Raw genomic sequence first — 17,457 nt, 5'->3', positions numbered from 1 at the left:
ATACTTTTATATTCTGGTATAATCTAAAGCAGCAACAGCATCAAATAGTTACAAGAAAAACACAATAGGACAAAATGGGCTTTTTTTTAACACCCTCACCTACCTGCTCTCCTCTCTTTCTCCCTCCTCTCTCCTACCTGCTCTCCTCTCTTTCTCCTCCCCTCTCCTACCTGCTCTCCTCTCTTTCTCCCTCCCCTCTCCTACCCGCTCTCCTCTCTTTCTCCCTCCCCTCTCCTACCTGCTCTCCTCTCTTTCTCCCTCCTCTCTCCTACCTGCTCTCCTCTCTTTCTCCCTCCCCTCTCCTACCTGCTCTCCTCTCTTTCTCCCTCCCCTCTCCTACCTGCTCTCCTCTCTTTCTCCCTCCCCTCTCCTACCTGCTCTCCTCTCTTTCTCCCTCCCCTCTCCTACCTGCTCTCCTCTCTTTCTCCCTCCCCTCTCCTACCTGCTCTCCTCTCTTTCTCCCTCCCCTCTCCTACCTGCTCTCCTCTCTTTCTCCCTCCCCTCTCCTACCTGCTCTCCTCTCTTTCTCCCTCCCCTCTCCTACCTGCTCTCCTCTCTTTCTCCCTCCCCTCACCTACCTGCTCTCCTCTCTTTCTCCCTCCCCTCTCCTACCTGCTCTCCTCTCTTTCTCCCTCCTCTCTCCTACCTGCTCTCCTCTCTTTCTCCTCCCCTCTCCTACCTGCTCTCCTCTCTTTCTCCCTCCCCTCTCCTACCTGCTCTCCTCTCTTTCTCCCTCCCCTCTCCTACCTGCTCTCCTCTCTTTCTCCCTCCCCTCACCTACCTGCTCTCCTCTCTTTCTCCCTCCCCTCACCTACCTGCTCTCCTCTCTTTCTCCCTCCTCTCTCCTACCTGCTCTCCTCTCTTTCTCCTCCCCTCTCCTACCTGCTCTCCTCTCTTTCTCCCTCCCCTCACCTACCTGCTCTCCTCTCTTTCTCCCTCCCCTCACCTACCTGCTCTCCTCTCTTTCTCCTCCCCTCTCCTACCTGCTCTCCTCTCTTTCTCCTCCCCTCACCTACCTGCTCTCCTCTCTTTCTCCCTCCCTTCTCCTACCTGCTCTCCTCTCTTTCTCCCTCCCCTCTCCTACCTGCACTCCTCTCTTTCTCCCTCCCCTCTCCTACCTACATCATCATAACTGTAAGTTATGCAGGAATGCCCACTGCCCCACTGAGTGGCAAAAAACTACTTTCTGGCCTTGACAGCCCATACATCCAAACAGAAAAGTCCTATTTGATTGCATTAAATGACTTTAAACAACATTAAATTAACTTTGTCACTCAATTTTCCACTCTTTTTGCCATTCACTTTATGCATGTGCATAGCCTACCCTCTATAAGAGATAGTGGGCAAACTTTGATCAAAATAACAATTCACTTCTTGTAAATGGACTTGCAGAAATGCAGATGTTTAACAATATGGGTCCATTTGGACACACACACACACACACACACACACACACACACACACACACACACACACACACACACACACACTTCGCCACAATGACTGTAACATTTACAACATACACGCAAAATATTTGCCGCCTTGTGGTGACCACGGACACATGCAGAATACACAACTATGCATTCTAGCTGCTGGTGTTTATAACGATACTAGCCTAACTATGAAGTTTATAACGATAATAATTATAAAACTGAATTCTACTGGTGTTTATTTGGGGGTCCTTGACATGAAAAGGTTTGGGAACCACTGCTTTATGGTGTCGTCCACAGTTAACAGTTTTGTTTTGAGTTGTGCTTGAAATGTAGGCTACTGTAATTCTGCAATATGTCAATGAATTCATCTAACAAACAATCAATCAATCAGACAGGTCCATTTGGTTCCATTTGTACACTCAGAGTTAAATGAACATTTATATTACAATGTAAATGGGGTCTCCGAGATATAAATGCCATTAAATGGGGGTCCGTAGACTAACGCATGTAAAACCGGGGGTCCTTGAAATGAAACGGGTTGAGAATCACTGTGATGTATATAATATACCATACAGAGGAGAAATGTGCACGCAGCAGACGAGATGAACTTCCATGATGTTTATTCAAACGGAGTACAGCATACACAGCAACAGCATAGACTCACGCCGGCCAGGCAGCAGAGTGCCTGGCCCACGTCTCCCACAAGGCTCTCGCCTCGACTGACTGACTAAAATGATAGCATTGAAGCCACCTTTTAAACACTCCACATTTGGTCAAGCGGGTCGACATGGTGCATATATAATTAGTAGCAAAGTCCTTTGAGCAACTCAGGTCAACACAGACCCCTAATTAACATACAACGGAATTAGACTCCTAGCTACTCCTGAGGAAACCGACCCCCCTCTGTAGCAGCTGCTCACCAAGAGGTCTACTGTATGTAAATTTACACAATTGACATAGGCCTTGCAACACCGTATAATTATGAGATCCTAAATATTCTTCATATTCCCCCCTTGATCATCAAAAGATGATCATCTAAAAATATGGAACCATAATTATCTTACACCCCCCTTGACCCTTAGCTTAGACAATACATTCGAGAAACCAAAAAATAACAGCATTACAGTACAGAATTCCCCCAACATGGTTTTCAGACATCCATACGTATATGAATAATGGAAAATGATTAGTACAGGTAACAGACATTAAACAATACATATTGCCGCTTTCGACTCCCTTTTACAAGAGCACTTTTTGATACGTAATAACCTACATGATTTACAAACTAAACTCTGCTGTCCAATGTTAAATACACAATGTCAGCTAAACCACTCTCGGATTTACCCTGACCAACATCACACACTGGTGATCCAAGTAGATACACATTCCACGCCAGAGTCTAACAATAATATCACATATCTCTCTCATATCTATAGGAAAATTCCTCATTGATTCATAATTAGGCTAAATGACTCAACTTATCTAATTATACGACAAACACATACCAACATGAGGCCTATTATAATTCATGCTGAAAACAAACTTGACGCACAATTTGTTAAACAGAGAGAAGAAAGTCCATCTTTTCTCTGTACGAACAAAGGAAACTTCTTCTCTGTATGCTGCTCATTCTAGTTTACCTCGAACTGTTCGCTCAGCTGCACGGATAAAAGTTCAAGAGTCTGTTCACTGCTGTTGTCCCGCTGTCCTCGTCATCATCACATTCTCCCCCCTCCCAACTCCGAAACAACAGAGCTGGGAACACTCGTGAAGAGAAAAGAAAAGGCTGGAACGTCTTCATCACAGACCCCTTGATCAGGTCCACGAAGGCACTCAGCTTACAGGTCAGCCGGCCACTGCTGCTCCGCGCTGCGTCCCACCGATCCCCGCCCGCAATCGCTGACCCCGCGCCGACGTGATGAATGACCAAGGCCTCCGCGTGGCTGTCGCCGCTCCATCGACCTCTCCGCAGCCCGCACCCGTCCGGTGGCTCGTCATCGGTCCCCGTCGCACAACACTCCTCGCGGTGGTCGCCGCCATCATCCCCGCTGCGAATGGACAAGAGATCACGGCCGGGTCGGGTCCGCTGAAGCTTCTTCCGTCGCCGCTCACAAAAAACTCCCCTCCACCGAATTAGACGAAAAAAAAGCCGCTGGTACTGTTTCATCTGACGTGATAAACACACCAACACGACCGGTTTCTGGCACCATCTGATGTATATAATATACCATACAGAGGAGAAATGTGCACGCAGCAGACGAGATGAACTTCCATGATGTTTATTCAAACGGAGTACAGCATACACAGCAACAGCATAGACTCACGCCGGCCAGGCAGCAGAGTGCCTGGCCCACGTCTCCCACAAGGCTCTCGCCTCGACTGACTGACTAAAATGATAGCATTGAAGCCACCTTTTAAACACTCCACATTTGGTCAAGCGGGTCGACATGGTGCATATATAATTAGTAGCAAAGTCCTTTGAGCAACTCAGGTCAACACAGACCCCTAATTAACATACAACGGAATTAGACTCCTAGCTACTCCTGAGGAAACCGACCCCCCTCTGTAGCAGCTGCTCACCAAGAGGTCTACTGTATGTAAATTTACACAATTGACATAGGCCTTGCAACACCGTATAATTATGAGATCCTAAATATTCTTCAACTGCTAGAGCCGTAAATATGGAACCAGTGTTTTGAGCTGCACTGTGTGGCAGGATGCATGGAAAAGTGGGTATTAACGCCATCTGGTGGTGGAATTAGAGTAACATTTTACTGTTTTACTGTAAAACACTGTTGTACGGAAGAAGTATAGTTCTACACACACCGGAAATTCCTATTTTATAATGTGACGTGGTTGTGTTTACTTCCGCTAGCCCAGCCAGCAAGCTAGCTAGCTAGCTTAGCTAGCTAGCTTAGCTAGCTTCCACCATAGAAGTAGCTAGCTGTGTGGTTAGTTAGCTTCTGAAACAAGACTTTATTTGTTTTAAAACATTATTTATTTAATCGACAGTTTGTGTTAATTAATGTTCTGTCCTTTAGAACAACAATAAAACACGTGACTCGTAATAATAGCCATGGAAATAAAATAAACCTAACAGTAGCTAAAGCTATTTTCGGAGCTCACGTTTTATTTTGAAGAGAAAGCGGAAATGCAGCGTTTAACGTCAGAATTTTGATGCTTGAACTTGACGAGTAGAACTTCCTCTTAATTTGAAAGCTTCCGGAAGTGCGTTCGCATAAATTGACTAAACATCGACTTGACGGACTGACTTACTGTAAAACACTGTTGTACGGAAGAAGTAAAATTCTACCTCTGTCAGTGAAAATCCACCACCAGATGGCGTTAATACCCACTTTTCCATGGATTCTGCAACACAGTGCAGCTTAGCCCAAAATTCTGACGAATCTCTCTACAGTCTAAACGTTAACTCTGACAAATCTCTCTACAGTCTAAACGTTAACTCCACCCCTAACGTCGAGAAAGCAACCTTGGTGCCTTTAAATCACTCTTATCTTGTACAAATACAAAATCTAAGCTGCTTTTATTTTTGCCCCACTTGTTTGTGACGTCTGCGGAACAATATTAAACCCCGCAGATGCTTATTTTTTCAATAAAAAAGGTATTTTAATCAACTCTGTCTCGGAATCTGGCGGCCATCTTGCTTTTCTCTCCATTGTAAATGCGCAAGAGAACCCTGGCCGCTAGGGGCGCGGGCAATATTCTGTTGCGCCGTTTACAATGGAGGATTCAGAAACTGAGTGGATTAAAATACCTTTTTTATTGAAAAATAAGCATTGACAGGGTTTAATATGGTTCCGTAGACGTCACAAACAAGTGGGGCAAAATAAAAGCAGCTTAGATTTTGCATTTGTGTAACAGTGTTAAGAAATACTTTCTTTATAGTTCAATTATGTTAAACTTGGGACACAGCCAGGCTAATTTATTTCGTTTTGTATGTAATACATTTTATCTTGAAGATGTTGTGTTGCATTGTGGGTACTCCTCAGTACAGTGGAACTCCATACTGAGGGTAAGATTGTCTCCTGTTTGCTCAGGCACAAACACATTAATTACAAACATCTATGCTTCATATAAGTGGCCAGATATGCACTCATGTTTACATAAAGTTATTCAGTAACACTCGTTTTTATATTTCATGATATGACATAGCCATGATTCATGACTCATGTTTCAGGGCTAGATATGACATTTCTTATTTCATTGTTTACAAAACGGTTAGCATGTTAGCTAGCTGTTAGCTGTGCTGTACTGTGTTACATGAGAATTCACTGACATGGAGTATGTTGTGTCTGAACAGGAGATGACCAGATGTGTTACTGTGTCTGAGCTGTGGTTGTGTGTCCCAATTGTGCATTCTCAGGTATGTTCTGTGCAGCTGTGTGAAAGTAGGAATGCAAAAGTTTAAACAGCAAAGTTTACACTTTATGATGAATACACATTGCTACACTTGCCTGATATCTGCGTTATTATATCTGCTGTTATATCTGTTGTCTCTGACTTGCACAAGACAGACTGTGCTATTGTGCCTTATTCTTATTTATCTTTTGGAGCACGAACCTTGAATCTAGCTGTGGGCCATAGCTCTAGAATCCAATACATATATTTTTACAATATAAATGCAGGTCTCCCTCGGAGATATAAATGCCATTAAATGGGGGTCCATAGTCTAATGGATGTCAAACTGGGGGTCCTTGAAATGTAACTGGTTGAGAATCACTGCTAGATACGTTAATATCTTCTCTTATGGGGGTCCCTGGAATGTCCTTTCAAATGTGAGCTAATTAGTGTCAATTTGGGGGTCCGTGACATGAGGAGGTTTGAGAACCAGTGTCTTCAGTAGCTACTGTCTGTGTATCGTTGTGATAATAATACTAATTACATTATCCATATCATAAGAGTGGCCTGTTAAATATATTAATATTAAATGTATCCCGTGGGATAAAATTATTTACTGTGACAGGATATAATTTATAGCTTTTATAGCCGTACGTTGTGGTGTTTGTTATCAGGACTAAGCTTTAGTAGCAAGTGATTTAATTGATAAGCTAAATGATTCCAGCAGGTGGTAAATGAGGATGTGGCTGATACTGATAGCTCTAGTTGTTCACCAGGTCTTATTGTGGATTAGAATAAATAATTAGAATAATTAATATTATATCTCAAGAAATGCGTTGATGATCTGAAAATGATTATTTCAATTTACATTCCGTTTTTTCATTTGAATTTTGGCAGCTTTAAACCCTATTGGTCTCAAAGCAAAGGTTAAATAATTCTAATAAACATTTATTCCATGTGCAGTTCTTTACTCTACTGTATCTTATCTGTATCTTATCTCACTACTGTGTCTTTCCTCCTCCAGAACACCTAACCCTAGGTCTACTACTACTACTACTACTACTACTACTACTGCTACTACTACTACTACTACTACTTACTGTGTCTTTCCTCCTCCAGAACACCAATGCAATGCTGCGTCTCAGACACTGTCAACGGCTGACAAGACTGGGACCACTCAACAATACACACAGGTACAGTAACATTATACAGACAGACAGACAGAGTCAACGGCTGACGAGACTGGGACCACAAAGTCCCAGTCTTGTCAGACTTATACAAAGGTAATAAAGGGGGCTGTTATATAATTGTATGTGTACTAGAGACTAGAGAAATGGCACTTACACCCGCCTTCTAATGAGAGCGCAAAATCTGTCTTGGAAGAGCCACCCATCGACTAATCTAATATTCTGCAACCTTCCCCGTGTTTCTTCACTAGTCCGATGCAGAAGAACACAGTTTTCCGGCCACCGCTACAGAGCTGACAATGAGGTTATATCTTCCCTTCTTCTCTGGAGTCCTGCCTCGAAGCAGACCAGAGGTAGAAAACTGTCGTTCCCTGATGTCATCGTTATAGGGACACATGATGTCATCGCTATAGGGACACATGATGTCATCGCTATAGGGACACATGCATCAGTAAAGCAGGAACTGGGGATGGCGAATGAAGGACCGGAAAGTCTGGCGTGATATTGTGAAATCCATGATCTCGACCGCGGTCGAAAAAATGATTATGATGATGTACAGTATGTGTTGTCTAGGGTGAACAGAACCCCAGAACCAAACTGTTCATTACAGTACAGTATGTGTTGTCTAGGGTGAACAGAACCCCAGAACCAAACTGTTCATTTGTGTGAGACAAATTGATATTTAATTCCATAATGTCATATTCAACCATAGGACTATCATTGTGTTATTAATCCATTCTGGAGTCTCACATTTTGTTTAAAAATGTTAATTTTGGTCATGGGTGAGATAGCCGTCTTGGTAGTATAGCCTAGGCCCTTTAGGCCCTAAAGTTTAGGGGATATTTCTCATAGGCTTAAAAATATATAATGCAGGAAAAGAGAGAATGAGAGTCCTTTACAACAGAAAGACAACTATTAGGGGACTAACTATTAGGGCATTTGAACACTGATGTCTGTCAGTCACAATGTGGGACAGACAGGGTCTCAATGCGAACACTGATGCCTGTCAGTCACAATGTGGGACAGACAGGGTCTCAATGTGAACACTGATGCCTGTCAGTCACAATGTGGGACAGACAGGGTCTCAATGCGAACACTGATGCCTGTCAGTCACAATGTGGGACAGACAGGGTCTCAATGTGAACACTGATGCCTGTCAGTCACAATGTGGGAAAGACAGGGTCTCAATGTGAACACTGATGCCTGTCAGTCACAATGTGGGACAGACAGGGTCTCAATGTGAACACTGATGCCTGTCAGTCACAATGTGGGACAGCTAGGGTCTCAATTTGTGGGACGCCTGGAAAGTATTGCAAATGAGGGACTGTCCCACGCTAAGCGGGACATCTGGTCACCACAGTGTTGTCCTGTGATCCACACACAGTAACGTGCATTTTAGTCACGCGATGAATGACCTGCCCAAAGGTCAGAGTTGATACAAGGACATCCTCTAGTCTAGATTGACTCAGTGTGTGAAATCCAGCCAGTCTCAGGTTAGCTATTGGTGAAGTTAATCATTATCTCACAACAGGAGCAAAATAGGAACTTCTCCTAAATGTTTTATCAGACCAGCTTCTGAATTACTGACTGTTATCGTCCCTTTTATTACTTTACTGTTTGGTCACTCACTCACTGTTTGGTCACTCTTTAGCTATTGAAAAATAGCAGAACTACTAAAATGTTATGAGGATACTAGTGGACAAGAGATCCAGTATAAGTCATTTTACACTTGCTGAAAATAGCAGATCTACAAGCACATTGTGAGCTTGTGGAAAACGGGCCTTTGAGAACAAAGGAAATTCAACAAACCCAGATTCTGCTGAAACAAGGGACTACATTTATTTTGCTCCTATAATAATAAATAATGAATTGCATTTTTATAGCGCTTTTCCAAGTGCTCAAAGCGCATTCATTGGGAGGTGAAGCGGTGAACAGTCGACGCCAGCGTCCTCACTTCACACATTCACACACCGACGGTGGCGAGCTCACACCGACCGACTCATTGGAGGCAGGGTGGGGTTCAGTGTCTTGCTCAAGGACACTTTGACATGTGGACAGGAGGAGGAGCCGGGATTCGAACCGCCGACCCAGGGATCATTGGACGACCTGCTCTACCTCCTGAGCCACAGCCGCCCGCTGCCACTAAAGTGTGGAACGCCCTACCAACAGCCATTAAGACATAATCCCGGCATGGGCCGTGGCTCAGCGGTCCAGGCACCGTGGCTGGTGATCCCCCCCCCCTTATCTCTCCCCCTACTGTCACCCTATCCCTCTATTCAAAAATAAATAGAAAAAAAAAAAGACTAAAGCCACAAAGAAAAAAGAACATTTGAATCCCTAGACTCCTTCAAAACTGAACCTTCTCCTAGGGTAGGTACCCTCACAAAAACATGCAGTAATCCTGGTCTCTAAACTGCCTCCCCCTGGCCAGCCGGGGCGCCTGATGGAGGGGAAAGGAACTGGTTGGAATAACGTCTTCCTTCCACGCGCTACGTCCAACCAGGGAAACTCCCCCCTGTCAGGTGTAAAAGGAGCAACTTGGACACTCAGGCATGAAGGAAGCATGAGTTCAAGTCCGTTGCTCTCCCCAGGTTGGCGGAGGGTGTGTAGAGCCCAGGATCACAGTAGATGATTGACACAGGGGTGAAAAATGGGTTACAAAATCGTGGGATAAAAAATATATATAAAAAAAAACTGAACCTACAGATGGCTGCAATTCCACACTGGCCCCCGTAAAGTCTGAGCTCAAAGTGTATATTTGTAAATGTGATGAATTGAACATGGTGGACCGTGTTGTAAACCATTGTAGTGGAGCGTCAACAATAACAGTTTTTGTGTTGACTTGATTTAGTTTGAAATGAACCCAATGAACCCGTTCTGCAAACTGTCATCAATATGTTAAATGTCCCATGGTGGTGTGTGTTAACTACTATTCCTGGGGACCCCCTGGAACCCCCAAGGACCCCTGGACTTAAAGGTGTTGTGTGTTAACTACTGGGGACCCCCTGGAATCCCCAAAGACCCCTAGACTTAAAGGTGTTGTGTGTTAACTACTGGGGACCCCCCTGGAACCCCCAAAGACCCCTGGACTTAAAGGTGTTGTGTGTTAACTACTGGGGACCCCCTGGAACCCCCATGGACCCCTGGACTTAAAGGTGTTGTGTCCCCCCCCTAGAAATCCCGTACGTCTGTCTCCCGGCGCCTGGGCTGCAGCAGACCTCCACTCCAGCAGGGGCAGCACTGAGCAGCACAACCACAGGTCAGGAGGTCAACAACAGTACCAGTGGAACCACAGCGCCACCACCTGGAGGCATGCCCTGGCAGGACTGCTGGCCGGGACAGGCGCTGTCCTGGCCTATGGGTTCTATTACAGCAAGGTTAGTACATGTTCTCCCCCCCCCCCCCGTGGGACCTAGGGTAGGTACCCTCACATGTTCTCCCCCCCCCCCCGTGGGACCTAGGGTAGGTACCCTCACATGTTCTCCCCCACCCCCGTGGGGTACCCTCTGTCAATTCATAAACTGAAGTTATTTAAAAAGAAAACAAAAATCCTGTGATAAGGAAAGGAAGTACACTTTTCATGTTGTGTAGGTGCCAAATTGGAGAAATCAGTAAAATCGATCAAAGAATTGATCAATGTTACCATGGGCCTCATACTGTACACCACAAAACGAACAAACACTGTAGGCCTACAAAAACGAACTTTCAAAAGGTCACAATACTCTCCAGAGGGCAAAAGGGCAGATGCTCTAGCACCACCTAGTGTATCTGTATCTGTAAACATAATTATTCATTATGTTTAACAGTAATATAATAGGCCTTCTCGCATGGTTTGAGAAGATGAAAGATGCATGGCTATTCTAAATTTCCTCTGCAGTGGACTAGTAGACACCTTGCTATCTGTTACACCTAGGTTACTTACTGATGGGCCTGGCTGGCCAACATGGCAGATATAATGACCCATGTGTGGATTTTGCATGTTCTCCCCATGTCCCCTAGGGTAGGTAGGTAGGTACCCTCACAAAAAAGATGCAGTAATCCTGGTCTCTATACTGCCTGATGGAGGCAAAAGGAACTGGTTCGGCCTGCTCACTCATTCATTGAATGCTTGGGGCTCTCCCCAGGTTGGCAGAGGGAGAGTAGTTCACAGGATTAAACTTTAGGAAATTGGCACCGGGTGAAAAATGGGTTACAAAATCATGGGATACAAAAATAAAAATTACCTGTGTGTGAAAAGCATTAAGCTTGTGATGCTTTCACTGTCTTCTCTAGCATTTGTCATGTCATTAACAGCTTCAAGAGTTGTGAAACCACTTGTTTCTATTTTCCCGGCTCTTGCAGCATCTAGGTGAGCTCAGGGAACGAGGGCTGGTCTGGGAGGACTGGGAGCTAGGGAAGGACCAAGACATTAGTGTTAAAGAACGTTGACAGCAAGCTGCAGAAGCTACGATTCAGGTCCTATAAATGCACACATGAACGGTTGCATGCAAATAATTGATATTGAATAATAGCACATGTGCAAGCATATAAATAAATAAATAAATAATAACCCAACATTTCAAAATATCCTACATCAGATGAGCATGGACCAATCACCCTCTTCCTTCTCACCAGGCCTCCAGTATCCAAGTTCTTCACCACCTTCTTCCCGCAGATCATCGTTCTCAGTCCTGGGATCTCCTTTTCTATGCCTGTGACCTTCAGACCCCTAGAAAAGGTCAAATCTATTCTACAACTGCTAAAAAGTATTTAGCTGGATAGATTTGGAATCCTTTAACCATTTAAACCCTATAATGCTATATACTATTACCTCCTCCATAGACTGGGTCTGTACTTACCCCACTCCTTTTTTATCTCTACACCAAATGTTTTTTGCCAAAAAATAGCAGATCTGCAAGCTTGTTGCCGCATGATTTTGTTGAATATTCACCTGGAAATCCAGCTTGGTAGGGTTCATGTGTTTAATCACTTCATTCATCATTAATAGAGTATGTGTCCCCTAGGGTAGGTACCCTCACAAAAACATGCAGTAATCCAGGTCTCTATATAGATAGACACATTCAGAAACGGGTCTCATGGTCGCAGCAAACAACATACTTTAAATGCTTAGTATGAGGTATAAAGTACAGCAGCCGTTGTGTTCATACAACAGAATGATTGGGTATTGTGTAAGACTGACGTCATGTATCTTTCAGAACCTTTCACTGCTTCGTCTCAACCATTACTCTATGGCTCTGGTCTCAGCCAGCCTTTTTTTTGACAAGTTGAATGTGGCCACTACTGTTGGCAGCCATAAACTACAGTACACAGGTTCATCCGATGTTCTGGGCATCTTTGTAAAGTTAGTGTTAGTAAAAAGCAGGTAAAAGAGTAAAGTTTGAGCAGACTAACATCAGTCACTCTACCCTTCAATGTAGTAGAAGACCTGCAAGCTTACACCGCAGATATGTCGTCTCCGCCTACAGGAAATGCGTTTGCTGCGACCATTAGACCCGTTTCTGAATTAGTCTATACTCCCTCCCCCTGGTCCGCCTGATGGAGGGGAAAGGAAATGGTTGGAATAACGTGTTCCTTCCACATGCTAGTTCGCAGTTCACTCCTCATGCATTGAATTGAAGGAAACATGAGTTCAGTTCGGGGCTCTCCCCAGGTTGGCAGAGGGAGAGTGGTGCCTAGCATCACAGCCTTAGGCAATTGGCACCGGGTAAATTATTTTATGAGGGCCTGGGCCGTGGCTCAGTGGTCCAGGCACCTTGGCCGGTAGCCAGAGCCTGGCAGTGTGCCTCGAGTGGGCTCGACTCCCGATCCCGACGGCCTTTACTGCATCTCTCTCCCCATTTCCTGTCCGCCTACTACCCTCTATAAAAAACTATTAAATAAAAAAACATTAAAAAAAGAAATAAGAGAGAAAAAATAAAACATAAAGGCAGATATTTCATCCATTCTGTGCCTTCCTGACTTGGTTCCTCTCTTGTATGTATGCTTCTGTCCCCCTGAACCATAGACTGTAAAAAATATGGACAAAGCGTCCCACGGGTCTAACGTGAACGTAAAATGAAGCCTGTCAGTCCTTGCAATGGAAGTCGCCATCTTTCTAGATCCGTTTTGGCCCAGTTCAGGCCAGCTGGCCCATTGGCTGGCCCAGACAACGAGGCGGGACTTCCCCCTTCTTCTTCGTTGGTTTTTATTTTGACTCGAGTGGGTGGGGGATCCCGTTCATAGACTGTAACGGTAGCCACGCCCCTCAGAACATGCGCGACTTTATGGTCATTTTTCTAATAAATGGGACCATAATTTTCCAAAAAGAATATTATGACATTAGAAATGAGACTTTAAACTAGTGACTGGAAGCAAAAAGTATTCATGACCATGTTTATTAAGGTAATACAGTCTAGGTGAAGTTGGGCCCAAATACATGGACTTCTATGGGGCTATGGGTTTTTTTGAGCCCAATGAGAGCGCCACAACAGGCCATTATATGAACTTTCATTTCCTTAGTGGCTTCACAAAATATCCGTCTGACTGCCCCCCTGCCCTGAACGCAGTGCGAGTATGAGGACAATGTTGAGTTCTGGGGTAAAGATAGCACCTTCCGGGTCACCCTTCGTGCCGCCGCTCCACGCCACTCAGTGGAGATCCCCGAATCGGTGCTGTTGCCGCTCTGTGCCGTGCAGCACTCCTCACACACCACTCCTGTTCAGAAATGCCAGGTATGTGTATGTGTGTGTGTGTGTGTGTGTGTGTGTGTGTTTGTGTGATCCTAAGTTTGGATAGTACTAGAACTAGATGATTGATTACCAATGTTTTGACTGATATTTTGTCAAAAAGTGCTAAATTGATTCTAATACATTTGAAATACTTTGATGAAAGCTTTTCAAAAACCAACGTGTCGCATTATTTTAGACATTTCTGATTTCTGCACATTGGGTGAAGAAGTGTGAAGAAAGCAAGGCATGGGGAATGAGTCTTTCAACCACCCTCCCTCCCTCCCTCTACCATCACCATTTATGTCTCTTCTCTCTGGCCTGCCCTCACCCACTCACCCCTCTCTCAGTAAGTTGCAGACATGTTTTCAGTGGGTGAGTGTGGCGCCATTCCAACTCAGCCCAGAGCGAGGCCTGCTGAAGCCTGGTGAGCAGTGTCAAGTCGCAGTGGTCTTCCGACCACAAGAGGCGCTGCTGCATCAGCAAGAGGCCCGCTGCAAGTTTGGAGAGGAAGGGGAGGAGCTTGAGAACCTCTGCACTGTTCTTCTTGAAGGACTTGGTTAGTAACACATGACACTGATAACCGCAAGGCGAGAGTTGTTACCTTGAACCTGAACCTTTAGGAAATTGATGCAATCTGAGACCATAGAGCGCCGAAGTCTGACGTCACTTTCAGTAGAGGGCGTCAGTCCCCAGGTTCATGTATTTGTTTAGTTGCATTGAAATCCCCATTGAGGCGATTTTAGATCGCCTCATATAACAACTGTGTTTGAAAAATAAACATGTCACCCCGGCCGCTTCACTCATATGGATATGAAGAATCAACTGACTGAGAGAAAACGCTAATGTTACTGCTGCTGAATTAGTTAGATTTTCGCTAGAAGCAGACTCTATCATATATGAGTGACTGACTGTTGCAAACGATACAGAGACACCTCCCTGACAATAACGCCGAGACAGCTTGTTTATTTTTGGACCACAACGCTTATAGTAGACGATATTAAGATCACCCCATGTTATTCTCCATAGAGAAATTACTTCCGCGAACCAGGGGAATCGAAGGGATGAGCGAGTTACGTCAGGACTTCGGTGCTCTATTCAAATAAAACAAAAGGTAATGTTGCCCTGAGAGGCAATACAGTAGTTTCTCAACCAAATATGGCATGGTCATGTAGTCCAGGTGACGCTTCAGGCTGTTGCTCCTTCCTCAGACTTAGCCCAATATTTAGATTCCGAGACAGAGTGGATCAAAACACCTTTTTTATTGAAAACTACGGACCTGCGGGGTGTTATTGCTTGCCGCACACAAACCGGACAAGTGGGGCAACCGGGAAAGCAGCTTAGATTTTGCATTTGTACAAGATAAGAGTTACTTTGAGGCAGGGATCGCTTGTGGCCAAAAATAAGCAGTATGGTCGCTAAGACTGACTAAATGAGATCTCCCACAGATCGGTGCACGGCATGCACATTATGTGCAGACATGTTAACCACTTGACTTGAGCCCATAACTTCTCATGCGACAAATATCAAAAATAGCGTGTTGACATGTGATGTAAGCTAAGGTTGTATATCTCCACTTTATGTTGGTTTGGAAATTGTCATATTGATTCACATTGATAACATACAGGCAGACGGGTGGTAAATGCAAGTTATGATTTTAAAGTCATACAAGCATCATACAAATGTATATATTTGTATGATGCCACTCTGTTGTGTTGTGATAGGTTTATTTACCTTTTAAATTAAACTTTAAACAGGATACAGGCTTTAGTTTACACAGTCAAAGACGTCCGGAAACGCCACTGCCACGTTGTGTGCTTGCAGATTGCCTATTGACGTTGGGGCGCACATACCAGCACGTCATGAAATAGAAATCACACTTCAGAACATGGAAAATAGTAAATACATCTCAGTTCAGTGACCATACCAATTGTGTAAAGAAATGAGACTGTCTCTCTTGCTAATAATGGAATGTTCCTGTAAAAGATATTTGCTCTGTCCTTTTCATCTGGATTGAACACATTTGCAATTTACAATTTAGGCATTTAGCAGACGCTTTTAATCCAGAGCGATTTACAGTAAGCAAGAAGAACAACACAAGAACCTTATAGAATATCCGTACAATATTCTATTTATTTGATCATAGGTTGTAGCCTACTAGACTGCATGGGCAAGACCACTTCTTCTTAGTCACTGTTTTGCTGTTAACAGGATCATATGGGCTGTAATAATAACATTATTTAATTATTTCAAGAACCTTTCCAAAATGTTTCACTTTATCTTTGTTTCATTGTTACTAGTGCTTGCAAATCTTGTTACAATATACTTGAAACTATTTCCCACCTCTGATGTGGGCATTATTTCCTTCCATGTATAATAATAACAACAACAACAAAAATGTCTCCTAATATAGCAGGATTCAAGTGTTGTGAAATTACAATGTCATCATTATTTATAAATTATACCGGTATATGACTTTCATAACATTTATTAGGCCTATTCATGTTGACCGAGGGACAAAACAGAGAATATTTAATTGTAGGGTATTTGAGTAGTTGGATAGTTTTTATTGCATATCATTCGATATTGGATGACATGAGCCAGAAATCTATTTATAGATTATTATTATTTTCCTCCTTTCCTTTTTTTTACTGACAGTTATTGGGAACACAATATTGTTTTAGTTATAGGAATGGCTGCACTTATATTGTAATAGTATTTAAAACTTACTTTGAACATGATGTTTTCCCTGTATTGTGTACATTGCCTCCATCACGTGTATTGTTGTCAAATGTCAATGTTATTTAATTGAAAGAGTTTTAGATTAATATATTTCACACAACGGCAATGGTTCTTTATTGCTTCTCATGGGTTGGATTACCTTACTTAAACATACAAGGCCTCACGATCTTTGGCAGGCCTGAACACCAGTTTTGGAAACACTGGAGTAGAACAACAGCGTCTAAAGCTGAAACAAGGGTGATCGTGTGTGGATGAGTTTATCTGAATCTGCCTCCATGTTTCCCCTATTTTTGCCCTGGGTTTTCCGTCTGCACTCCTTTCTTTTTTTTCTTCCCCGTTATTTTCTTAATATACCTTTGTAGCAAAGTACCCATATCTGCAGCTGAAGAGCTCAGACAGGAAGCAGGAAGTGGACAGCGCAGCGCTCCACTTAGGCTATGTACCTGTGGGTGTCAGTGTGCAGAAACACTTTGATGTTACCAATCCTTCCCCTGTGAGTAGAAAATGAAGACATGCACAGTATACGCATCCTCCTTGTACCTCTCTCTCTCTCTAGTCCGCGAAAGTTACCAATCTGCAAAATATGACTAATAGCTTTCTTCACAAATATCACCTCTCAATTTGTTCCAACCGAACCTTGTGACAGCTGCTGAAAGTTGGGGTACCATTAACAACCTATATGCAGGCAAAATGTTCTCATTTTTAATCTGCTTTAGTTTAAGTAGCATGTGACGGGTCAAACTAGGGGTTTTCTCCTTGGGCTAAAACGTTTTGTTTTTTTAAGATATTTTTTGCGGCTTACGCCTTTTATTGGTTTTTGAAGGGACAGACAGTAGGCTGACAGGAAACGGGAGAGAGATGGGGGGATGACATGCAGTAAAGGCCGTGTCGGGCTCGGGAGTCGAACCCGCGGCACACTGCGACTGGATTACCAGTCGGGTGCCCAAACGGTTACGCCACCGCCTGGGCCGGCTAAAACGTCTTTGTGCAAAACAGAATCATGAAAAACCCCTATAGTTTGACACGTCACAT

The 17,457-nt window shown here is 43.8% G+C and overlaps 1 protein-coding gene across 4 annotated transcripts in view; it reads left to right on the top strand.

Moving 5' to 3' along the window:
* The first annotated feature begins 5,762 nt into the window (after positions 1-5,762).
* Positions 5,763-17,457, top strand: part of LOC308318281 (cilia- and flagella-associated protein 65-like) — a 23,681-nt gene continuing 11,986 nt past the window's right edge. For 3 of the 4 annotated variants that reach the window (XM_080767777.1, XM_080767775.1, XM_080767774.1), the window contains exons 1-8: positions 5,763-5,817; positions 6,912-6,985; positions 10,155-10,356; positions 11,321-11,434; positions 11,594-11,696; positions 13,525-13,689; positions 14,034-14,242; positions 16,788-16,918. In XM_080767777.1, coding sequence (XP_080623903.1) covers positions 13,532-13,689; positions 14,034-14,242; positions 16,788-16,918 — 498 coding nt within the window. In that variant the 5' untranslated portion in view covers positions 5,763-5,817; positions 6,912-6,985; positions 10,155-10,356; ... (1 more) ...; positions 11,594-11,696; positions 13,525-13,531. Of the gene's footprint in view, positions 5,818-6,911; positions 6,986-10,154; positions 10,357-11,320; positions 11,435-11,593; positions 11,697-13,524; positions 13,690-14,033; positions 14,243-16,787; positions 16,919-17,457 lie in introns of those variants that run through there. The other variant, XM_080767776.1, reaches the window with a different exon arrangement.

This window comes from Protomyctophum bolini, assembly GCF_963924005.1.
Source record: "Protomyctophum bolini genome assembly, chromosome: 7".
In the NCBI taxonomy this organism is placed as follows: domain Eukaryota; kingdom Metazoa; phylum Chordata; class Actinopteri; order Myctophiformes; family Myctophidae; genus Protomyctophum; species Protomyctophum bolini.
Note: the sequence above shows the minus strand (reverse complement) of the source record. Positions and strands in the feature narration are given on the sequence as shown.